A 26,311-nucleotide genomic window follows, 5' to 3' on the forward strand; every position below is an offset into this window, starting at 1 on the left:
TCATTGTATCAGAGTACATAAGAGGTGGGCAAAAATAAATTTTTAAAATGAAGTACTATCACAGTCCTTTAATTAAAGTGTCGTAAATATCTATCAGGCATATCCAGTCATTATTTTATTGGCTTTTAATGACTTTGTTTTAGCTAAATCCAAGAATGTTACTTGTTGATCACTGAGAAATATATTACAGCCAGGAGTTGATTTTGTTATTTACCTAGGCTCCTCAGTAACCAGCATTGTCAGTGTCATGGGAATAGTATCGTAATTTGTCAACTGTGCAAAATTTACTTTGTTTATTTACTCATGACAATTGATTTTTAGTTTATTTTCTTGTTATTTCTATGCAAATTAAAAAAAAAACCAAAACAAAACACCAAAAAACACGGCATGCCAAGCAAAAACCAAACCTAGTGATACCATCTCTGTAAAAGTTGGTGTGTTTTCTGTTCCTGGCATTTTAAAGTCTCTTAACATTTTTGATCTGGTATAATTTTCAAGTACTGTCTGACTCCATTTTTTGCCCGTGTTTGAGAGAGCGTAGTATATGAGGGTTTTTTTAGTCATTCCTGCAGTTCACTCATTTGATTTTGAGGCCAGAAACTCTTCCCTCTGGAGAGAAATTGATCCTGAATTCTTCATTGTTCAGTCAAGCTCCTGCTTTTCTGTAACTCTTTGTGATCAGCTACTATTGCTCTAGTGGTTTTAAACTGGTGTATTGGCCACAGCTTTTTCCTCAGGAAGCTGTCATCACTGGTGGGAGTACTGACTCTGAGCACAGTAGCTTTTGAGTCTACAGAAGAAACAAAACAGAACAAGGGGAGAAAAATAGTCATACAATTGACACATCTATTCTTCCAAAGCCTTTTCATGTTGCTCCATAGAGGCCCATGTTTCTTTTCTCTCAAATGCCCAAGTTCAGAAGAACTGGAGTTAAGCCTATTTGCCAATAGCACCTGCTTTTCCCATGTACTTCAGGAGCTGATCATCAGTTGCAAACACCTGTAGTGCAACCATTTGTAGTTACTTAACTAAAACAGATGCAAAAAAAAATTAAAAGCAAAGTTTTTCTGCAAAGCTGCTTTCAGGCCATTTGTGCCCTGTTGATCCTCGTGCAGGGAGTTTAACCCATTTCATCTGCAGAGTTTTGCATGTGCCTTTATTGGACGTCATGAGATTCTTATCTGTTTACTTCTGTAGCCTGTCAAGGTGCCTGTCTGAAGAGCACCTCTGCCTCTGTGTAATGATCGGTCCCCCAGTTTATTATTGTTACCTGGGTTTTGTAATAAAGACATTAAATTATTTCGGCCTTAGTGTGAACCCTGAGAGGTGCTGCTGCTGACTGACAGACAGATGGACTCCATGCTGCTGATTGCCATCCTCTGAGCTTGGTGGTCCTACCAGTCACCCACCCTTTGTATTCTACCTACCCAGACTTCATCTTCTTGGTTTGACTGGAAGGGTAGAGTGGCAGACTGTGGGAGGCTGTGTCACAGGCCATGCTTATGTCAGGGGATATGGTGTCATGTTTCTCCTCTCCTCCACAAAACCAGTCATTTCATCACAGGAGGCTATTCAGGGGGTTAGTCAGACACCATTTGCCCTTGATAAATCCAAGCAGGGTGCTCCTACACACCTTCTATCCGTGAGGAAAAATTACTGTTAAAACTGTTATGTCATCTAAAAAAAGAAAAACAGCTAAGCATTTGAAATCCTGTGTATAAAGCATGCCTCTCTTTTTACCAATGCATTATCACTCCTTCAATGTTAATGCAGAGGTTTCTGTTGAGTACAAAATGTACCTACCTTTGACTGTCTTTTATTCTTCAGTAAAGTATTGCACTTCTGAATTATTGACAAAAAAACCCCCCATACTGAAGCCTTCTTTCAGGACAAATCCACAGAAAAGAGATATGAAACATGGGCCTTCCAGTTGTATGATGATCCTTGATTTCTTGAAACCTTTCTAGAAAGATGGGCAGTTGTCACAGAGCTACCAAGTCTTGACAGATTGATAGCAGCCTGTATAGTGTAACAGTACAAAATAAATGTTGATTGGTCACAGAAAAAAGGCAATGCTGTCTGGCTGAGCTGTTGTTGGGTTTTTATGTGGTTGTTTTTGGGTTAGGTTTTTTGGTTATTTGGTGGTTGTTGGTTAGTTTTTTGTTGTTGTTTTTGTTGGGGGTTTTTGGGTTTTTTGGGGGTTTTTTGTTAAATAGCTATAAAAGAGGAAAGATCTAAAAATTAGGCACTGGAGGAAAAGGTGGAAGTTGAAGAGAAGAACAGTGTTCCAGTCTGGAGTTGGAGATGTTCCCAGGCAGTGAATAGGTATGCTTGCTGGTAGAGCTTCATGTTCCCCGCTAGAGCCTGGGGTTTCCACAGATGATGTCTATAAATACTGCAAAATAGCACTTATTTAAATCACCTCTTTTTCTTTTTTCTTTTCAACACGTAGCTCTTGAATTTCAATGCAATATTTCTCCTGAAGATGTAGAGTTCTTACTAGAACCACACTAGTGAATCAAACTGTGGTAAATTGAATCATCTCTGTAATGATTACTGACAGGACCCAAGGTAATGGTCTGATGTTGTGTCAGGGGAGGTTTAGGTTGGATTTCAGAAAAAGTTTCCTCACCCAAGGGGTGGTTGGGCACTGGAACAGGCTCCCCAGGGAAGTGGTCACAGCACCAGCCTGAGAGTTCAAGGAGTATTTGGACGATGCTCTCAGGCACATGGTGTGATTCTGGGCCAGGAGCTGGATGTGATGATGTTTGTGGGTCCCTTCCAACTCAGCATATTGAGTGATCCTGTGATCTTTTTAAATGACAGTTTCTATTTGGTTTTTGGCTCACTGAGTGAGAAGCCGGTTGCTCACAAATTGTGTTTCTGGTCTTAACCATTTCTCCTGTCTGCACATGCACATGAGTGTTTCAATGTCATCACTTCTGATACTTATTTACATTGAGATTAGAGAAAATGGACATTTATCTCACAGTCAGTATGAGATTTATATTGCTTGATCTTTCTCAGGTTTAGTTGCTTTGTTTGACTTTATATATTTGGGAAATGGTAACTACAACCATGTTTAAAACCATACTGTCTCTGCAACAAAACAAGAAATGTTCCTGAAGAACAGGATTGTGTATTGTGCAGATAGGGTCTTTTTTTCCCCCCCAGTTATTATATTAGCTGCTTATGCTTTGCAAAAGGTATGAGAACAGGCTTATGAACCATTTATGTTATGGAGTATGTATCTTATTATATTTGCCTTCTGGAGGCACTTTGGATAGATGCTTACTGACCATGGTCTTTTTTACGTGGTGTACAGAAATGGCAGCAATTAACTCCACAGGAAAACCTTCCCTAGTTCCAGGTGAGTAATAGCAGGTATTTGCTATTATGACTCAGGTGTCACCTGGGACTGAAGAAGCACTGAGTGTGAGACCTGAGTGAGTCATTTCCTTGGCTCTCAAGGTTTGTCTTACCACTATTTCAGTGTGGTAAGCAGCAATAGTTGAGATTACTATTTCTGAGAGTCAGGAATATGTTAAATTACTGATATGTGGGGGGACATGTAACATTCTAGCTGTACTTCTTGCATATGAAATCACCAATATTTGCTGGAAACTCACCACATCATTTTATGGAATTTTGGAAAAGCATTGATCAGATTGCATATCTGACGTACCCACATCTGCATGTTACACTCTGGGCTGCATTAAACTGTAAGTGTGCTCCAGAGGAGGCCACCAAAATCTGGAGGTGTTAGTGCCACTGGTATGAGAAACCAGATGGTGGCCTGGTAGCCAGAGCCCAGAGAGGTCAGGCTCTGAGTGCCAGCCCTTATAGTGCCTGGAAGCCCTAGTGTGATCAGATGCTCTGACTGAGTTTTCAAATACCAGTTGTGGGGCAACTAATGAAATTGGCTTCTGCTGTTCATTAACATCCCGATCTTCAGGATTTCTTGTTGTTGTTTTCCCCCTCATGGTGGTCAATGCAATTTGAATGCTAATTTAGACATTTTAAACAGGCTGAAAACAAACAATTAAAATGTCATGTCTCTGGGCATGTTTGGGTAAACAATTGGGTTTGTTGTACTTTTTTCCAAAATATTTTGCCTCTTAGACTTCATTATTCCATTCTGAAATGGGAAAGTTCACCTGTTGAATATGCAGGTTAATATTTCAGCGTGCAGCCTCATACATGTGTTACAATGGTCGATTTTTCTTCTAATATTGGTGCAGTTGTAACTCTGCGCAGCAGTTTTTGTGAGAGTGCCTCTGTGTTGGCTTAAAACATGTAGGGAAGCATTGTTCTCTTGTTTGTTTTCAGAAAATGTGGTGGGTTGACCCTGGCTGGACTCCCGGTGCCCACCAAAGCTGCTCTATCACATGTCTAGTGCATATGAACATTGTGAAAGGGAAATAATCATGCCAGCAAGGGTTCTGCTTCTCTGTTCCTGATAAAGGATGCAGAAGTCAAAGCAAGCAATGAATTGAAGCAGTTTCTATTTGTGTTGAGAGAATTTGAGGGATTTTTGTTCTGTTGCTCTGAGATTTCTTCCTTCTTGTTGGAGCGGATTGGTTTTGGTTAGATTTTTTGACATTCTCCTGATTTGGGTTCTATTGTTCTAGTGCTAATTAGGTGCATTGTTTTGAGTTATTTACTTTATGACACTTTTTCTGGTTCAGTTTAGACAGTTTCTTGAAAAATGACTGACAGCTAGAATATTTCTGAAATCAGTTAATCTCCTCTTCAGATTTTGTATTTTGTGGTTGTTAAGGTAACTAGGAAGAATGAGGAAGGGATCCTCATTGTGCTTTCTTCAAGTCTTTTAAGCAAAACTATAAATTAATTTTAATAGGTGTTTTGAAGTTGCTCTTTAAAAAAATATTCAGGTAAGTATTACATATGTTTCAATGTATATTCTTTGTTTCTTAGGAAATATCTCTTGGTTTATTTCTCTGTGTTATAATAAGTAGTTTTATTTATGTACCATTGACAGCTATCTGTTAGTTAGAAGTTTGCTTGCAGTGGACTGCTGAAAGAAAGGTCAGCCCTATTTGGGCCTATAGTTGAACATCACATGGACAAATCTCTGAGGTGGTGTTGTGGCTTTCTGAAGAGGTAGCTGTTCCTGAAAGATGATTTTCAAGTCAAAAATTATCATTTATCATTCTGTTGCCTCCTGCTGGTTGACTTGTGAGAGAATTGAAGTCGCTGAGACTTTATGGATATCTCTTAAAATGATCTATGAAAAATATTTGCAGAGGTGACTCATACTGCTGAGAAACTACTTGTAATGTCTTTGGTGAGGTATGGAAAGGGGAGGTAACTTCTTGTCTTTAAGCACAGTGAGAAACAGAGTCCTTGAGGTGCTTTAATATGGTTCTAAAAACTAATGGTCCCTCTTTCCTGTCTTTTTATCAATATTATTAATATAATATCCAGGGTCATTACATAAGGTGTAACTACATTTCTGTGCATGCTGTTTTTCCCTCATGTATTTTCTCTTCTAGGGAAGAGATTTGGGTCCATGGTGGTGTGGTGATGCTGGTGAGGGCTTGTGAAATCCTTGGGCTCTTACCCCCCCTGCTTCTCTTCCTTGCTATGAGGGCAGCCCTGGTACTGGTATGGGGGTCCTGAGACTGGTTATATGGCTCTGGGTCTGAGGAACAAGGACATGGAGCAAAGGTTTTCTCCCTGGTGCACCCAGTGAGGGCATGGGGCTTGGACAGAAGTGAATGGATCCTAGAGGTCAACAACTGGTGGCACAGCTGATGCTGACAACAGGCATTTGGCTTTTACAGCCATGGAGTCCCTCTCTGAGGGTCAAGGACTGCTCATATGGAATCTACCTGACCAAGTCAGGGAAAAGCTTCATTGCCAACAGGCTGGTCAAGCTGGTGAGGAGTACCTTAAACTAGGAAATATAAGGAAGAGAGAGATGACAACTCACAGACAAGTGAGGAAGTGATGGAATGGGTTGGCAAACAAAGGGTGCAGGGTGATGCAGACAAGAAGAACCTTGGAAAAAAGATGTAATGGGGCTGAAGGCAGAGGTTGATTCCATGACCTATCAAGCAAATACTCTGTTTTGTCTGGTGTCTTAACTTTCCTGAGTCTTCATTAGACTCAAACTTTTGGTAAAATTTAATATCTTAATGTTTCTAATGATTTTTAATAGAATTCTTTTAATATAGTCTTATAGTGGCGAACTATTTTTAAGTAGTATATTGATAAAGTGATCCTTGATAACATGATCGATGTCTTTACTTATCTTCACATATTGCTTGATGTTTTTTTAAAATTTACTTATGTGGGAGTTAAAAGATGTCGTACCACTGTTTAACAATTACACAAACTGTTCCGTGTCTTTAGCAGTTTCCCTTAACTAAAAAACCCCCCCTTGCTTCCACACCAACTTCATTTCAAAACTCTTATCTGAAAAGAAATCTTTATTTATATTTTAAAAAAGGCCGTTTTGTTGATTATTTTGTAAATATTGACCCTGTAAGTCTTGACATTTGAAAACATTTTCTTCTAAGTGGTATTTGTGCGTTTATTTACTTTACGCAGAGGGCGTATGCACATTCTGGGAGCATGGAGCAATAAAATTAATTTTCTTTCAAGATCATGCATTTAACATTGGCCTATTTAAATCAAGCAGGGAAATGGAAAAGTAATTGTCTGTGTTGGGTGGATAGACAGGTATGTGCACACCAAGGCCTCGTTTTCTGTGGTGGCAGGGTCATGGCAGCTTCCCCCTTAACCAAGTGTTACACAGCAAACCTTCTTTTCCCACACAGACTGGAGTGAGGGAGGGGCTCTCTGGCGGATTGAACCCAAGAGCTGGTTTGGTTCCATTTTCTCCCCTTCTCCCCCCTCATGTTACTAAGATGGATTGGTTTTAGCCCCTCTTTCACCCTTTGTCTGGTTCCTTGAAGGACCGAAAAGTTTTGGGAGCAGCCCAGCTTGTAGGTATGGTCAGGAGGGAGGACGCATTCCTTGGAGATGGGACGAGGTTGGGATCTTGTCAGGAGTGCATGCTAATGATGAGCTGAAATGTCTGTGTCAAAATACCTTGCCACTTTGAAAAGGCAAAATTTTCTTTTTCTTAACAACCCACCAACCCTCAAAAAAACCTTTTTGTACAAAATTTAAGAAACGTCTGTTAATTTTCTTTTATCACAGTTCAGAAACATTGGTGAGTACTGTGGTCAGAATTTTCTTTGAACCAACAAATTCTGCAGGGAAATGTAATGTATTTTAGCATCAGGCAACTTGTATGTACACTTATTCTTAGCTTTGGCCTAGAAATAACTTCATGAGGCTAGAGACTGCCAAGTGACCTAAAGCACTTTCAAGTGTGCTGAAAAATCTCTGTTCTAAAATTAACTTCTTAATGTTAAATTTAATTCTTAGCAAATAAAAGTAACTTTTGCTTTTAAATGCTGAAAATGTCTTTGTAGTTTTTAGGCAGTTGAAGTGATGTAGTTTTGAATGTTTTTGAATGCTTTTTACATAGCTCTAGCTTTTGAGCTTTCTTTCCTCATGAGCTAGAGACTTGAAAGTGAAAATTAAATTCAGTAAGTTGAAAGTTCATATTTGGTGTTCACTGGCAATTGTTTCAGAGTGTGTTTCACACACATTAAGCTGAAAGGGTATTTGAATTAGTCTGTTGTATCTCTTGCCCACTGTGAGTAGAACAGTGAGAAAGTGTTCTAAAGTTATCTACTGGTTTTGTTTTCTTTCTGTAACCATAGAGAAAGCACTACAAAGGTATTTTTATTATTCGAGAAAGCCAGTCTGCACCCGTGCTGAGGAAATGACCCAGACACACGTTCTGTGTAATTATTTTGCACACTGAAGAACTGGCTCATGCACGTAATGGAATTAGGAATAAAATACCAGAAGTGAAATTCTGGCTTCCCTGCAGCCCAGTTTGCTGCTGGGGAACTGGGCAGAGCTAACCTCTCGTGTTAGGTGCTGAGTTCCTGCTGTGCATCTTTATTTGGCACGGTTGTGCTGCAGCTCTTTGTAGCCCCCACAGTCACACGTTCCACTTCGCTCCTGCAGGCCCGTGGAGTCAACAGTTGACACTGACAGGGGAACCTCGTGTGTTTTCTCCTAACAACGTTAACGCCAGCTGCAGAGTCAGGATGTCAGCTGTGTTGGGTTTTTGTCAAAAATACCTGTGCACTGTCAGTTGGAGTACTGCAAAGGCCAGAACATTTTCACACCTAGGGGCTGAGAAAAGATGTTTTGCTGGTAATGCAGCGGAAAGGTTCATCTCTAATAGTTGTTTACTGTTCTTAGGTTCTACACTTTTTCAGTGAATATTTCTGAAATGCTCTGTAATAGCTTTCATTTTATAATATATTTCACTCAAAATACCTTTGAGGTAGTGGAAGAAGATAAATAGGATTTAACTGATTTTTGAAAAACCTTTTTGTACTTATCTAAGACACTCCAAATATCCTCTTGTTCCTGGGTTACTGCAGACATTCATCCTTGTGGCTGATGAACCAGATTTGGGCACTGCTTCAAGCCTAATTTCTTTTTTTTGTTTGTTTTTTTAAACAACCAAAAGCATCATGCAAATGCAGCAATGCAGGTTTACATAGCCATGGTTGGTGGGACTCTGCAAAAGGACTGGTGCCTTTCCTCTGTGTATCATGACATCAGGTGACTTCTGCACTCAGTGATGGTTTGGAACCATCAGTCTCCCAGATGTGCTGCACACAGATAGCTGCCACCCCTTCTGCATCTTTTCCTGTGGTTAAAAGGTGCAAAATCACCAGGCCTACTGCCACTCTCAGTCCTCTATAGGCCCCTGAGGAGGATTCAAGACTGAGGATTTCTGATTATGCAGCAGTCATTTTTGATCTTTATTCATTGCAAACTGCCAAACTGAGACCTCTGATATGAGAAGTTCAGTGTTTGAGGTGGAAAAGCATTTTTTACCTGAAAAAAAAGGCCGAGAATAGTTCTCATCTTTTCTCCCTGGCTAGTGGATTGTTATTTAGCACCTTTATTAAATGGCTTTGGTTTGGTTTTTTTCCACCTGTTAATTATTGGACATCATTCTGTATCTAGCTGCTAGTTTTCTGCATCTCTGTTATGCTTTTACAATAGATAATCAGACGCTTAGTATCTTTTTCTGGTATATTGGTATCCTGATATATGAACTCAGATTTTTATCAATATGCTAGAATATAGAATTGTGCTCATTAGCTGGGAAGAAAATAGGATTGCTGTTGTACACTTTTGTTATAACCCTTCAGAAAGACATCATGTGGTGGCATTTGAAAATTAGCAGTCTGCTGGAGCCAGACACTGACATTGTTCAATGGATTTATGAAGCTTTTAAGGAGGTACACTGAGGGTTGAGGCTGCAGCATCAACACTGTGTTTATGACTTAAACCACATCCTTTTCTCGAGAAACAAAGAGTGAAATATTTGCACTTGTTCAGCACGTGGCTAAAATAAGTGCTTAAAGGAGAGTAAATTTGCACTCACTTTAGATGAGATAAAGATGATGATTGGACTGTGAAGGCATTGGTATTGACAGCTGTCACTTTTCAGACTACTCTGGAAATCAGCTTGAACACCTTTTGTAAAAGAGACGCGCTCTTGTGCTTGGAGTCCAAAGTACCTGGTTTTGATTTTGTCCCTTGAGTGTTGTTACGGCTCCTCTTTGATTCATGGGGTCAAGAGCTGCTTCCATCCATGTGCCTGCCAGGTGCTGTTTGCAGTGGAGCTGTAGAAAACCCGCCTGGGTTCAAAGCAGGTACCACATGCTCTTCAGTAACGTTAGTTCCAGGTCTTCTGGAGGCTCTTGAACCCAGGTGTGGATGTAGGTCCTTGTACTGGTCTGCACAGTTTCATCTTAATGTTGCCACTGCACTGCTTGTGCAGCTGGTGTGGTGATGGTTGCTCTGCCCCGTGGGACCAGGGTGGGATTGGCAGAGGAAGTAACAAGTCATAGCCCTGCCCATACTTGTCTGACTTTGATGTGATTCACATCCGGGTTTCCTAGGTATGGTTTCAGGGTTAATGTGCACAGAGTGAAAGACAGTTGCTTGAAATTGAAAATATTGACCCAGAGCATATTTTTGTGGCTTGTCTTTACTTGTTTTGCAATTTCCTTGTGGTTCTAGGAGGATTCCTGATCATGGCAGTATCTTAGAGTACCAACAAAGTAAAAGGTCACTCACAAAGCTTTTCCCCTCCCTCTGCCCCTATGCATAGGGCACCTGAGATAATTTTTTTTTTCAGTTCACAGTATTAATGCAAGCCTCTTGAATATTGCACGGGGTTGTCTGACCTGTTTTTTATTTAGTTTTGTTTCCAAAATGAATGCCGTCATTTTAACAGCTTGCTCCCAAATGCCTTTAGCCTCTGTGACTTGTATGGGCACAATAATGTAATCTCTGATTTTCTTCCTATTGCATGCTTGAAATTCCATCCTGAGCATAGGGGAATACTGTATGGAGTAGTGAAAGTTGACTAGTAGCACACTGTAGATCCATAAATTATCTGTTACATTCTGAGCTGAAGAGACTTCATTTATAAAATATGAGAACCCCAGAGTGCTCAGGAACATTTAAAGGTGATATATTCTCTGTATTAACCCAGTTTGTAACAAAATAGAGCAGGGTGTGGATAGATAGAATGTAGGAGAATAGTGGTGAAGGTAATCTTACCCTTAAGGAGTTACAGCTGTGCCAGTTACCAAGAATTGGGAACAGGCCTGCCCTTAATAGGCCACGGCTGGATCCAGCTAGGAGGGCTATTATAAAAGAGTAGGTTGGAGTAAGATGGAGTTTGCTGGCTGTGCGGAGGAAATAAAGGAGTCAGTGCTGTGAGGAGATGCCCGTGAGAAATCACCAAGAAGGTATGAAACCTTTGCAACAAGATGGCAACAGGAGGGTGCTGATAACACCAAAGTCATGCGTGTCAGTTTAGGCCACTGGCTTGAGTGGGACTCAGGGGTCCTTGTGGGTCCCTTTCAACTCAGAATATTCTGTGAAATCTGTAAAACTTCTCTGTAAACAGAAATAGTTTCAAAACACCTTTCATAAAAGAAGGGAAGTGCGTAGCAAAATAGTGTGAAACTGTAATGCAGAATGGCGCAAATTTTTGAGTTGGAATCCAGTGTTTTTTACTTGGTATTTTAAAGTTTCAAAATAGACTGAATTAGTTTCTTCAAAGTCCTGCATAATGTGTTTGAGGCATCTCAGACTTTTTTTAGGTGCCTTGGTCTGCCTTGGGGTTTAGTGATGAGAATCCTTTTGTTTGCAACTTCTTTTCAAGGTCTCTTTGGTGACAGCAGCAGTAGCACAGTGCTGTTGAACAGAAAACTGTCCTTGGAAACTCTAGCCCTCTCTTTTTACCGTAAATAAGGTTTGACACTTGCATGGGAATTCTGTAGAAATGATGAAGTAGAGGATATTGTGAGTTGTGCATTTTAGAAACTGCGTGTTAAAGAATCAGTAGAAATGAAAATTAAACTGAGAAAACAAGATGTAATAGAAAGCTGGAGATAATGATTGTGATTTGCTTGATGTTTAGAGGAGTTATTTAACTGAAAATTAATGATAAAATTTGCATCCTTTTGTTGGCTGGTGGGGACTGAAGAATAAACTGGTGTAGGAGTTCCTGGAATGTTTTCAAGATGTGTATAGATAGCACAAGCCCAGCTTCAGTCTGGCATAACCTCATTCTGAATGACGGCTGTAGTCTTGTTTGAGGAGTACAAATCTGCCAGTATGACATGGTTAAAATTGAGTATTTACCCTCAGGGCAAAAGGCCTGGTGCTTGCTAGTGTGTGTTTGAGTTTCTGTATCAAAAGAAAGGTGTTTAGGAAATCAGCACATTTAAGAAGAATTAATGATTGACTTCAAGAATATGTTTGAACATACTTGTTAATGCGGGTCCAGGAGATATCAGCTCACCTGAAGAGGGCCAGCTTCCATTCCATGAATTCCTGCTGCTAATAAATGTGGTCCACAGCATCTCATCTGTTTGACTTTGTTAAGCTGTATGTGTAGAAATTCCTCTCAGTGAACAGAAGCTAAACATTTTTGATACTGATTGAGGTGTCTGATAAGAAGTAACAAGGAATTTCTCCAGCATTTATGACAGCAACATTGTTAATCTGGGGATGCAGAATATGAAAATTACTGGGAAATCATGACTCTTAAAATTGACTTACATCCTACCCTGCTGATTGCAGCAGTATTTGGTATTTGGAGGAAAATCCCTGCATTTCACAGACTTACTAATACTTGCCTCTCAGTCCTGTTAGTGTCACAATTTTGAAGGAGCACATATTAATGTTTTAGAGAATTTTCTTACTTTTTCCCCATGGAACTCTGTGGAAAATCAGTTATCTCTGCGAAGAGACAATGTATAGATTGTCCTGAAGGTATACTATAGCCTGAACACCATACCTACATTTTATGAATATTAAATTAAAGGCAGCCTTGCGTGGTAGAGTTCAGGAGAATATCATTGCAGAAGGGGAAAATCAGGAATGTTTTGCCAAGTTCTTCAGCTGAGTCTGGAGCAGTATGATCTGCTGCTATGGTTTTGGTTTAGATTATCCAGATTGTTACTGCCTTCAACAACTTACTCTTTTTGTGTTGTTTCAAAATGAAGGTTTATTGCCAGTCAAATCCAGTTTTATCCACTAGAAACTTTCATCTGTCTTTTGAGATGGTATCTGTTGTTTATCTTAGTTTTGGAGATGTAGCATGGGGGAAGAATCAGGTGTGTAACCATGACCCCAGTGCTGCTGGGTTTTGTGGAGGGAAGGTAATGTGCTGTGTACAGGAATGAATGACACAAGGAGCTGGAGAAATGTCTGTGCTGCCAAAGCAGCTGCTCATGGACTCAGTCTGTGTTGTCTTGCTGCAGCTTTTGATGCCTCTGTGGCACTTTTCAGAAGAAATTGAATTTTAGCTGTTTTCACTTGTGCCATTGGAATGGAGCTAAACATACTAGCTAAATATATGTAATAAGAAAAAGGAGTGGATTGTAAAAGGCAGGAATGAAAGCACAGACAATGTGAATCAGTGCTTCACTCTGGATTTCTTTAATTCTCATTGAGACATAACACTTCTTGAATAACCATTTTATCTCCTATGAGAAGTTTTAACTTTTCTTTGTGGTTTTATCACTGTGGAAATGAACTCATTGAGTAACAGCTTTGTGGTTAAAGGAAAAGAAACAAGCCCTTCCTAACTAGTATGCAAAAATAAGCAATGTAGTTAAAATGCTGGCTTGAATACTCTGGTGTACAACTTTCCATTTCCAAGGACTATGATTCCTTGAGGAATTAGCTGCTTCTCTAAATGTAATATGCCTCACTGCATTTTTAAACCTGGCCTGGCACTGTAGTACCTGCAGAGTACAGCTCATTGTAACTCAGGATTTCTTAATATTTCCCATGTAAGTAAAGATCATCTAAGTAGGTACTGATAGCAACAAAATACAAGTAGCCTCTTCTTCACTAATGGGTGTATATATAACATTTTTTGATATTGCTGTTCATTTGCTGCAAACATTTTGATTGCTACTGGTTATTTGCATAGTTGCCTATCAAAGTTTTAAAATGCTGTGCAATATGGACACTGTGGTGTGCACATGGTGGATAATGGGAAAACAGGTGAATGGAATCATAAGGCACCAGGGGACAGCCACAGTGGAAAGTTGGGCCAAAAATATCTTCTAAAACTGAGGCAGATTATAATGCAATTCTAATTTTTATCAGGTCTGAATCAAGAGCAGTCCTATATGTACATATTAATGTATAAAGACCTGCAGTGTATATGCACATCTCATTTTGAAACTGCTTTATGAAGTAATAGAAGTGGTTCTAGTCTGTCACCAGCTGTTATGATGCAGTAGCTGCTGGTTTGCTCCTTAGGTGTTCTGTGGTATTTTGGAACATGAGTAGTCAAGGAGATGCTTTTTGGGAGAGACAGTATCTGATTTTAGCATGAAATAAATATTATGTAGGCCTACAATCACAAAAAACTATCTGCTCTCCTGAGAACTGATACTGTAAAATAAATCTGTTTTCCCTGTCACTTCTGAAACTGCATTGAGCACTCAGCCTGAAAGAGCTAGGCAGAATTATGTTTACTCTGTTATGTTCAAAGGGCCTTTATTTTATAACCAGCCTTAAGCACACTACAACTGTTGGTGAAGAATCTCTTCTGGCACAGCTCAGGCAGTATAAGGGAATGTGGTTTCACTTTTTCTCTTCATTGATTTCAAGGACAGAGACACTTAAAATTGTTTAGGACCCTAGAAATAGGAGTCAAGCAACTGACCAAGTCTTGACTTTTTTTCAATACAGTTTGGTTTGAAGCATCTGAATCAATGATTGTTCTTTTGCAGTGATGTATCTTCTTCTGATTTTGGTAATACAGGTGTTATATATGCCAGCAATAATGTGTTGAGGAGATTCTTCTGTGCAAAAAATAAAGCAAAAGAAGTCTTTTGAAAGTTTGCATTTTTGAAGAAGGCATGCCAAGCAGAATTATATCCAACCATACACTGTCATGTTTTAGGCTGATTCAGAACTTTGCTGTCAACATCTTGGAGCTGGCATCTGTCAACACCAATGTTGTGCCTTATACAGGGAGCAGACAGCACAGCTGCTGTGTAGTTCTTTCTGGTGATTTAAGTCAAACCAAAATGTCTCAGGGTTCAGTCTTTCTAACTTCCCTGAGACTGCCAAAACCCTGTTTTCAAAGTAAAGGATGCAAACATCTCCCTGGTAAGAGCTTGGAGTGACAATGCATTTCACAGACACAGCTGCGTGCCTGCTGGAGAGTGTTTAGCTGCTGCTGCTCTTGATGCCTTGCAGTAGGTTACAGACTCTCAGCTGTTTCCCAAGAGGAACAATAGCATAAAGAGCAGCAATCCCTCTCCTCCTGTACCACTAGCTTTACCATACACTAAATATGATGAAATGCAATTAAAGATGGAGCTAACAAATACCATCTTTACCAAGCCTAGAGCCTAGCTCTGATCAGGAGTTCAGCTGTCTTCTTCATTTGGGAAAGCCTTGAACTTCTGATCATCTGAATGAACTAATTCTGTCTCATCCATGATGACACAGTTTTTAGTGTTTTTCTTTGCCTCTGGGATTGACTTACCCTGCTGTAGTGGATGTCCTCTTCTGCATTTTTTCAGAGTTGACTGCTGTTCTCCATCTCTCTGTACAACGAAGATGTAGTTGATCTGCTGCTCTCTATAGAGCAACTAAATAGGATGGAGAACCTGAGTCCAATATGTAGCTTACAAAATCAGTGGCCTCTAAATGCAGGTGGTGCTGTCAACCAGCCCAGACCTTAGACCCAATATGTCCCTTGTCCAAGTGGACAGCATTGCAAACTGTGTCACTGCACAACTGATAGATTATGTCTCTGGGGACAGCACTTAAGTTAATTGTGCTGATGATGAAGTTGTTTACCCAAAGCAAGTTGTCTCCCAGTATAGCCACTGCTGATTTCTGGCTGGGTCCTACCATCTTCCCAAGGGACCCTAGTTAAGCCAGACTGAGGTGAGCATCTGCTAAAACTGACTTCCCTCTGCTCTGAGAAGTACCAAGATGTTGGGTTTTCTGCATGGGGCACACTCAGGTTGGTGCCTTGAGGGAGTGCAGAATCCTTTCACTTTTGCACATCCTTCCTGCTTCAGGAATACCCTGCACTTTCTCTGTCTCTGCTTTTCCCAGTTCTTGTCAGCTGCTGTGTGACACCAGTAGGCTTGCTAGGTCTATCTTTCATTTCTTTCTGAAAATTCTTGCTGTCTTGCTTCAACGTCTCTTGAGTTTATGTGCCTTAGGTTTGCACTCCTCTGTTCTATAGGGAGATTAACAGACTTAATCTACCAGTCTTCCTTATTGTTATTAATAAGGGGAAATAAGAGAAATTTGAAAGTGTGCTATGTTTCTGAGAGCAGAGATGGTAATTTTTCTTTAACAGATTGTATAGCAGCCTTTTCAAATATATGTCAGAATTTAAAATTGTATTTCTCAAAAGATCACACAAAGTCTTCTAAATGAGCATGTACTTGAATGGAGCAATATGTATCCTTTAAAAAGCATAGGCATAAAACATTTCTCTTTTATTCCTTCCTCAACTCTTAGTCAACTTCAGCTCTTTGCAGTAATATTTAATATTGTATCAGTCATTTCATATCCATCATTCAACAGCTGACTGCTTATGCAGTTTACTGTCTGCATTGCTGTAAGCTTGTGTATATGTTTCTCTTGAGTACTAAAGTAAAACATTTTTAAAACATGACTTACTTTTTCTTTAGTAGAAATATAAATATTTAAAACTCAGTGTTTCACAGCTTATGTTTTCCTCAGACTTGTCTAGCTAGGGAATTAAATGTTTTAACTTCTGGCAAGTTAAGCACTGAAGCTGTTTATTTATTTCTAGTTACACCAGGTAACTAATTGGCAAATTTCTTTCAGAAATAGGTGAGTCCTTGTGCTTTAAACAGTCAAGTACATGAATTGGTTAATGACTTGAAGCTCTAGCTCACTTGCCTTTCCTAAGGAGAAATATTTGTGTACTATCTTCTGATCTCTTGGTTCATTAAGTCAACATGGAATATGTCAATAAAAATAAAACTAAATATGAGGAGGAAAGGTGGAAACTTTCAAGTGTGTTATGGTTTAAGATCTCTCTCTTTTAAATGTTTAAATGTCTTTTCTACCTCTCCAACTGACGTAGACTAGTCAGATTAAAACAAACTCAAAAGAAAAATCAGGATTTTCTGAGAGTGTTTTTCCTTAATATTTTGCAAAACCGCATATGTGTAGCAACGATAACAAAACCACATGTATTCATTAACAATGCAGTTAAGAAGTTTGAAGAGTGTTTCTATTTGAGAGCTGTAAAAGAAAGACTAATCTCAGTAAATGTTTGTTTTACAGAATGCTGAAACCAAGGTGGAAGAAGCAGGTAAGGAGAGTCCAAAAGCAGCCAGACTAACACAACAGTCATCAGAGGACAATGAAGTATTTGGTGAGTTAACTGCAAAAAGTTTAAAATGTTTTTTAATGTGTTAGTACGAAGGGAATTCCCACAAAGATGTAGTGATCTAATTAATGTTGATGTACAGCATTTGAGTGCAGGCTGTACAGTCCCACAAAGACCTGGAAAGGACCAAGTAGAAAACAAAGAGGGATCAGCACTCTAAACCAAATCATCTCTGAGGAGAAGAAAGATTGAATCCAAGTGTTCAACAAAATTAAAGGTTTATGCAGTAAGGGAAAATAAACTTTTCTCCATCCATAAGAGATAGGATAAGCAATGAATTCTTAAAACTGCAGAAAGAAAGATGTGATCAAATGTCAGGAAGGGAAATACAGAAATAAATACTAAAGCATTGTGATGCATCATCTGGAAAGTGTGCAGATTCATCATTGCAGGCCTTGAAAAACAGGTTAGACAAGTAACTGTCTAAACTGATGTAGTCCTCTCGTGACAGAAGGATAGACCGGGTGACCTTTGAGAATTCTTGGAGGTCTCTGTTTTAAATGAGCCTCTCTTGGCATTTTTCTGTGAATCCTTTCCCTACTCTCCATATAGGTCTTGCTGATATTTTTATTATTTGATCTGAAAACCACATTTGACCTTTTCTTCTGCACTGAGTTTGGGGAAACAGACAGGAAATCATAGAATCATAGAATATGCTGAGTTGGAAGGAATCCATCAGGATCATTGAGTCCAACTCCTGGGCCTGCACAGAGCACCCCAAAAATCACAGCATATGCCCAAGATTAGTGTCCTGACACTTCTTGAACTGTCAGACTTGGTGCTGTGAGCACTTCCCTTCAGAGCCTGTTCCAGAGCCCAAACACACACTGTGGGAAGAACCTCTTTCTGATAAGAGCAACCTTATTATTAGAACTCAGGGTTGATTTTATGCTAATAGAGCTCCAATGAAGAAGCAGTAGTCTAACAGTAATGCAGGAGAGGTTAAGGCAAGGCTGATCATGTGGATGTTACAAAGGCTGACTAGCTTGAAAACTTCTGGATGAGTGAAATATTTTTCAATACGGTAAGGATTTTTTTTTCTTTCAAAGTACAAAAGGAATGGAGCATGAAGAATTAATAATTAGTCTTTCTTACTAATAATGGAAACCATTTAAAATCATCTTTTCTCAGTGAGATAATATAGTGTGATTGGCACATCAACAGTGATCATATAGTGCCAGTGGCTGATGAATCCACAAGTGGACTTTAGAACTAGCTTTCAACTTTACTAACTGGGTGCTGAGGCTATTACCTCATTTCTTTGCCATTTGCTCTGCCAGTTATTTGCAGTAGATCCAGTAATACTGGTTGTAAAGCCCCATGGCACGGTGTAATGTGCATCTCAAGCTGTGTTATTTCTCAGCACAGATCTCATTTTCTTACTATGAGAAGGGTGGAGACAGGAAAGCAAGGAAATCTCCATCTGCCTCTTTCTACCAGCAAAATCTCAGGCATTTAAACCTTCTGTATATTTGGATCACTACTGCTATGCACCAGGGGGCTAACCCAGTCAAGCCTGTGGTCCATGTGGGAAGTGTGAGTTTAAAGATGGGAATTAAGGATGAAGTTCACAGTTGGTAGGTTTAAACTCACCATCCAGTGATCCATACCCTGGATCAAAAAAATTCTTTAACTAATTGAAGAAAGTCAACATGCAGTGTTCTATGTGGTGTTTAAAGCTAATGATTTACTAACAAACTGCTAAATATTTCCATGTTCCAAATCTGTGAACTGAGCTGGTTATCTAACATAAAACACTGATCAGCCTTTGATAACTCGACACAGCGAGGAGGAAAATTTCTTTCCAACTCCGAAACCAGTCAGACTTCAGTATCTTACATCAACCCTCCTACCACTTTGCAAATAACAATCTGGTTTTTTTTTTTTATATTTTAAGATTAGGTAAAAATGGGGGTTAAAAAAGAGGAAGTGTGGTGCAAATGGACTCTGTAATCTTCTCTTACCCTGGTCAGTTGAGTAAATCAAAGTGGACTGAAGGTACAAATGAAACCACTGTGGTAAGAATCAGGGAGAATATTTTGATAGATAAAAGTTTCATGTTGTCTCGAGAATTACTGCTGTATGTATATGCCTTTCCCTGCAGTTCTGGACAATTTCTTAAAATACTCTCACATCTTTTAGGGATAAAGGATAGGCTTGAAGCAGTTTTCCCTAGGTGAGTTATTTGTTGTTCTGTGACTTTAACTGAGCAGGGTCTGTAATCATTTTTCTCCCTCTGGCTTGATCTATTTCAAGCTATCCCTCATTTCTTTCTTTCCCCCCAGTGATGCTAATTATACCAACCATCAAGTATGCACCAATAGTTGGTTAATTTATATCTCCAGCCTTGACTAGAATCCCTCTTCTGAAGAATTTTTAACAGCCTCCCGTCACTTTGAGCGGGTGCAGCTCAGCCTTCCCGCTGACGGACAGGACATCAGTATCTTCTGTGACTGATTTTCCCTGGAGATCCCTTCCCCATCTTTCTCTGGGCAATGCCACCCCCTGCAGAGAGGTTGGCGGGGCAGCAGAGGAGCCCTGAGCCCCCTTGGGGAGGGGCATCCCCCCGGGGAGCCGGGAGGAGCCGTGTCCCGGCACCGCGGGCTGTCCCTCGTCCCTGAGCCACCCGGGGGCAGCAGCTGCCAGCCCCTGGCTGCCACCAGGGCCCCTGCACGGCCAGCTCCAAGGCTCTTCCGCAAAGGAGGCACGAACCTCTGGATTTGTGCTCGTCTCCTCACTCTAGGGTTAGCGCTGGCATAGACCGGGTGACAGCAATGACAAGGAATAGATGAAGTTGCTAAGGATTGTTACACAGCATATTCGTGATGAACTCTACCGTTTGAATAGAGGTTTTTTGAAAATACTTCCTTTCTGAGTAAATGTGGTATGAGTCCCTATCAGCTGGGTCCAGTTTTGGAAGCAAACACATTATTGTTGATTGAAAGTATCACGATGGTAAGGAACCAAGTGTGGGGCTCACTTTCAAGTCTGCTAGACCTGGCAGCATTCTTTGTAGGTTCAAGCAAGGTTTCATCCACTACTGGAAAGGGACACGTGTGAAGACACATAAATGCCTTATAGTTTTCCTGTTGTTCTTCTCTGTATGGGTTAAATTTGGGAATTACCATTCCAGAAGGCTTTTTTGCATTTCTCTTTAATATTTATTTTTAGACTGGGGTATAGATGAAATGACCTTGCCAAGAAGCCACATTGTACCAGCTGCTTTATGAAACAAACAAGTCAGGTGTGTCTTATGTTTCTCAGAACTAATTCTCAAAGGCAATTAACTTTTTATAGAGGAGGATGAAGTGGAGAAATGGAGCAGCAGGGTAAGGGCATTGGGAGAGAAAAGACATCGCAGTGATGGCATTTGCAACTATGCAATTCTGAATTGACAAGAGTTAGTTTTGTTTGCCCTTTGAAAGGATTTTCTTGTGGCACCCAACAGAGTTCTGTTGTCTGATATATACTGAATATGCATCTGTGATGTGGAGCTAGAACGTCTTGCTCACTACAAACTTCTGTTGAACTTGCACGTAGTCAACATGGTCTCTGTTGCTACTAGTATGTAGTTCAGAAAAGGATTTTGAATTACATCTCAGTCCAAGGAAGAGAAGAAGTTTGCTGGCAATGGTGCTATGCATTTAAAGAAATGGGTCAGGAGGGGACTCTTAGCCTTGCTTGCAGAGAATATTTTGGAAGTTTATTTGATCCAATGCTACCCACAACGGTCAGGGGAGAAAACTGCCTGCTATTCTGACCACTGGAAGGACTGGAGCTGCCTTTCTTTGGTGTAACCCCTATTACATTAACCTGGAAAATTACAAATGCAGATTTTTAATTATACTTTTTTTTTCTGTAGCGTTGAATTAGCATAAAATTGCAAGAAAGATTTTTTTTTTTGTAGGAGGAACTGTTGTATATTGTGTATTCCCCTTTCTGATGACAATGAAAGTCAAAGTGCGCTAACTTTCTGTGATAGAATCATAGAGTATTTTGAGTCAGAAGGGACCTTTGAAGGCCATCTAGTCCTAACCCCCAGGCATGGGCAGGGACATCTTGAATTAAATTGGGTTCCTCAGAGCCCTGCCCAATGTCACCTTGACTCTAGGGATGGGACTGCCTCTGTGGGTAACCTGCTCCAGTGTTTTACCACCCTCATGGTAAAAAACATCTTACTTGGAAAGACAGAGTAAGACTATCTTTTCAAATCCAAAGGATTCCTTTTTTTGTCTGGTAGATCAGGTCTAAAATTGTATCTGGATGTGGCCAATTTTCTTCTAGCTTAGAGCTTTCCAGGGATCCATGCTGTGTGCCTGAGTTGTACTGTGAGGTGTTGGGTTTTTGTTGTTGTTTGGGTTTGGTGCTGGGGTTTTGTGCTTTGGTTATTCATTGTTGGTGGGGTTTTTTTGTTTGGTTGGTTTTCACTTTGTTTTTTCTTTGGGTTTTTGGCTAAAAAGAGACTAAATGAACACTTTTTTTCTCCTATGAAAGGAGAGATGCTATTGTGGAGCTTTTTCAGCACCATCTGCCATTCTGCTGTTTCAAATTGCAGAATTGGGTACGTCCTGAGGAATCTTTTTGTGTGCAGAGCTCAGAGATACAGCAAGAGAAACGTACATTCAGCACAATTCCATGGTGACCCTGCCTCACCCTGATTCTTGCTTGTGCTGATGCCTGCTGCTGTGTCCCACGCAAAATGTCCTGTGGGGACTTGTGTAAACCCACGCAGGATGAAGGACCTCTCTCTCCATGAGACTTCATCTCTAGTGGTTGGACACAGTCACACTCACTTTGGGTCTTCCTCACCATGGTCCCACTGCATCCAAACATAGGAATTTTTGTGTACTGACTGCCAATTTGGGATTTCTGGTTGGGGTTTTTTTTTGGTTGTTGTTGTTTGGGTTTTTTCTTCAGCTAAGGATTTATTGATGGTTTATAAAGTTTCTTAGAAAATGAGAGAATTTGTATTCTGGTCTTACAGAACATACTGACAAAGCTGGGAATGTAAATTATTGTATGTTACAACTGTATGGATGTCACTCTTTTTCCTGTACCCATTTTTGCTTTTTGATTCTTGCTTAAAAAAGGGAGGGAGTAGAATGTGAAGGGAGGAGCTGGAAGGCACAAGGCCTTTATCAGGAGGTGATGCAGTCCTGTCAGGAGCTGGCTAAAAGCTGAGGGTTACTGCAGTTCAGTGACCTTACTGGGAAGCTCCTTTCATTGTAAACACAATCAATTGTGGAACACGAGCTATGACTTTAATGCAAAATAATGGCAAGCTTACACAAAAAAAAAATCAATCTGGTGTGACAGCAAATGGTTCTAAAATAGGTGTTATTATCGTGTTGCAGTTATTTCCTCTTGCCTGAGAGGCAAATGGGAGAATTTAGTGTCCTGTCGGTTTTCATTATAAGCTAAGTAATGATTCTGGTTTTCCAGCTATCCATTTATTTCCACTTTCCTTAACCTTCTTTCCCTTTCCCAGTTTCTTGCAAGACTTGGTCTGTCTGTTTTCAACCAGAGACCACTGGTTTAACAAAATTACAACAGCAACCCTGGATTAGCTTTGTGAGGTGGAAAGAATTTACATTTTAATAAGATTTACATTTTAATAAAAAACCTGTTTGCTATTTTTTGTACAAGTTGTTGGGTCTCAGAGGTACAGCTCACATCTTTCCCTTTTTTTTTTTTGCGTGGTATTTCATGCTTACCTGCATATCTTTTTTTAGGGAAAGGGCTGAATCTTGTGTTTCTTACATATCATAAAGTGGTTTTTGCAAACTGCATGTAGTTTTTGCATATGGACAAGCGAAGCTGAATACTGAGGAAGTGCTGTGGTGGAAAGAGACCTGTAGGAGTCCAGAGGAAGCAGCTGGCCAGATGGTAGGATATTTTTGTTATTTTAAATTTTTAAGGTTTTTATAAAATACAGGTATTTGCAACTTCTGTATTAGTTCTGTAATAGGTTTGGTTATGGTTCATCTTTATGGTTTTTCTTTACTTGAAAGTAGCAGTCAAACATTATTTATTTCCTGGCAGCAATCTGATGCTTTAAACAGTAACAGTAGCTCTTGGACATCTAATTAGTTAATATGCCATTAATTAATGTAGTGTTTTACAATAGCATCATCTAAATCTTTAAGATTACTTTTAGCATGCCATTGATGTTTGCTGCAAAATTAGTGCACCAGCACTTAGGGCATTTTAACAACTCTAACTTGGTACGATATTTCTTTTTTCTTTGTGTGTGTATGTGTGTGTACCACATACAAGCAACACACATAACAAAGGTCTGGGTTTTTCTAATATCATAGGGACTGGATTGGGTCATGAGCATGTGCGTGGAGCTGAGACAGTGATGCCTGATGTATTTTTAGCAGTGGTGGGCTGTGCTTGCCGTAATTAATCAGCACATTAACAATAAATGACTTATTCATTATTTTAATGCCTGCTATACAGTGTACAGGAGCTGGTGATTTCTTTTCCCCTTGTTTATTCAGTAAGAGTGAGTCTGTATGCAAGATGGGGGGAAGCACAATAGGCATTTACCATCCTATTGTTATCCAGACCAAGCATTGTATCCGAATGTAAAAGTGAGGATCACCAAGGGTGGTCTAATGTCACATGCTGCTGGGTGGTGATAGGAGGCTTTTGGCTAATCAGCTAGCTATGAAACAAATTACTCCTTTCCCAGTGTATTCTGTCATCTTTGTCCTGTTGGCAGGCTGCAGCCCAAGAGAGTATTCTGTGTGCACAGAAGTCCTTAGTGTTCTCTGTCACTGATTCTTATGTACCATCCAGTTGGGTTAAGGCAGGATTTTATCTGTAAATGAATTAAAAGTGCTTCTGAAAGATCCTTATTTTGTGGGAAGGAGTTGAAATGTTGCTGTTGTCCCATTTCCAATTTTTTTGAGGCTGAATAACCACTCAGTTCTGGTTTGAGTGAAAGAAGCAGAATAGTTCTCTGTGGGCCAACCACTCTTCTGTCGGGTTAGCTGAAACAGATGTTGTCATTAAACTTTAATTACAACATGACTCACTTTTAAATGCAGTGGCTAAAAGAGAACTAGAAGCAGGTTTTGTACTATGCATTAGGAGAATATGGAAACAGCAGCTAAGATTGATAATACTTCTGTGTCTTTAAAAAAATAAATAATATGAAAGCCATCAACTTGGGCTTCTTGCACAACACAGACTATGGAATTTCATTATATAATTTCTAGATAAAATACTTAATAGGTGATCTGAGCCAAAATAATGTTCTATGGCAAAAATTGTACTAAAATAGTGGTTTCTCCTCAGACTTCAGGCAGTCAGTTACCCTGGTTAGAAGCATTTTTGTTGGTGGTTCAGACCTCATCATTACCTCTGGTTTTATGTCTGACCTCCATTAGGCTGCCCATAGCACACATCGTGAAAGACATATCCAAACACAGATTTTTTTTTTCCTTCTCTGAATGCAGAAGACAGAAACCGGGGGGGAAAAAGGTGATACAGAGGTAAACATCTTGCCCTCAGAAATACAGCAGGTTGGTGCAAAGTTGATGCTTCCCATCCTGTGTGCTGTTAAAAGGGTGAAATTCCAATACCGTGCCAGGATCTGATGGGCCTAAGAAATTCTGGGTTGTATTCTTAATGATACTTCCCACTCACACCCCCCTTTAAGTAATTTTCATTCATGATACTGTAATTAGCTCTATTGACATTGCCAAAATTATAAAGATAGTGAATTTGGCTTAAAAATCAAAAATCTATTGACTTATCCTTCCAACATTAAAGGGTTGGTCTGGAGTGTGGAAAAACCTGGGGATTTTGTTATGTCCAGGTTGATGCCCAAAGAGTACGGAAGGGCAGGGAGAGAGCCACTGTAGCTGCATCCTCTTGTCCAGCAGCAGTTCTGTGAAAATATCAGCTTGGGGGTGTGGTGGGTGTAGCTCTGGAAGGAGAGCCAGGCAGCAAAAAGCCCACTGTGAAAGGATTATGGGAGTAGAGAACGACAGCAATTGTAAACATCCCATGCAAGCTGTTTTGGTGGTGACACTGACAAAGTATTTTTATTTCTATGCTGGATTAATCTAAATTGTGCTTCAGTCTCATGTATGGCATTTGCAACTGTGTCCACAAGACTTAAAATGAATCTGATGGTGGTGGAGAATGAAAACAAGAAGGAATACAGTGTTCGAATGAGTGAATGAAAATTTGCAGGACTTGGCATCTGTCAGTTTCCCCTTGGCACTCCCATCCCTGATCCCTGGAGCCCTGTGAAACTCCAGGGCTCCAGTACCATGTCAGGCAGGAAATCCAATCCATACTTGAAGCTGTGGCTTTTTGTTACGCATTTGTTCGAGGAGGCTGACTGTGGTTTGGCTTAACTCCTCCAAACACATGGCTCGGCAGCACTTGTGCAATAGTTCAGTTTTAGGGGCGGGACAGTGGCCCTTTAAGTGCTGACAAGGAGGAACAGAGCTGAAATTCACATCTGAGATAATCCATTTTTGATGAGGAAAATAGAAGTGAAAAGGACCAGTATTTACTGGTGTGCACGCACTGGTACTTGTACAGAAACATCCTGGTGGCGACAAGACTGCAGTCGCTCCCAAGCCTTGCAGGGAGCAGAGAACAGCCATGATAATGCTGCTCTTTATTGCCAGTGCTGTTCAGAGCAGGCTCCCTCTCTAGAGCCTTCCCTATGCTTCCCTTCCCTGTTGCCAATGAAAAGCTTGGCCTTCTCTAGTCCTTTTAATAGCCCCACTTCATTAGAAGGAGCCATTTTTATACTGGATACAAATATTTCCATCAAAACAGAAACTTTAAATTAGTTTGAGTGATTTCTAGTAGCTGTCATCCTTTGTGGATTTTTTTTTCCCTTTTTGGTGATTCTTGCTGTAACATCTTAAAATTTCTACTGTGTATTATACTAATCTGCTGCAGGAGGACTGCAGTGAAAATCAGCATTCTAAAGACTAAACTCAGTTGTTTAAATGCATGCATGGACTACAAAAAAAAAATTAAATATGTTGATTTCAAATGACTTCAATAGAAACAATCTACAGATAAAAAAAAAATCTGAAGAGTCCTCATTTCTGTTTTGAAATATCTGTAATAGGATTTTCTTTTAACCTTTGCTTGTGGAAGAGGGAATGAATGGGTCTGAAACAAAAGTGATAGGTTTTGGAACACTTAATTAAGCCACCATGTTATGTTATGATAAAGAGACTTCATTTCATTGGACTC

General features: G+C 39.9%; 1 protein-coding gene across 7 annotated transcripts in view; it reads left to right on the top strand.

Moving 5' to 3' along the window:
• Nucleotides 1-26,311, top strand: part of MBP (myelin basic protein) — a 109,502-nt gene that overhangs the window by 39,020 nt on the left and 44,171 nt on the right. For all 7 annotated transcript variants that reach the window (XM_064431851.1, XM_064431864.1, XM_064431850.1 and 4 more), the window contains exon 3: nt 16,969-17,059. In XM_064431851.1, the coding sequence (XP_064287921.1) occupies nt 16,969-17,059 (91 nt within the window). The remainder of the gene's footprint in view (nt 1-16,968; nt 17,060-26,311) is intronic.

This window comes from Passer domesticus, chromosome 1 (assembly GCF_036417665.1).
Source record: "Passer domesticus isolate bPasDom1 chromosome 1, bPasDom1.hap1, whole genome shotgun sequence".
NCBI classification, from domain to species: Eukaryota; Metazoa; Chordata; class Aves; order Passeriformes; family Passeridae; genus Passer; species Passer domesticus.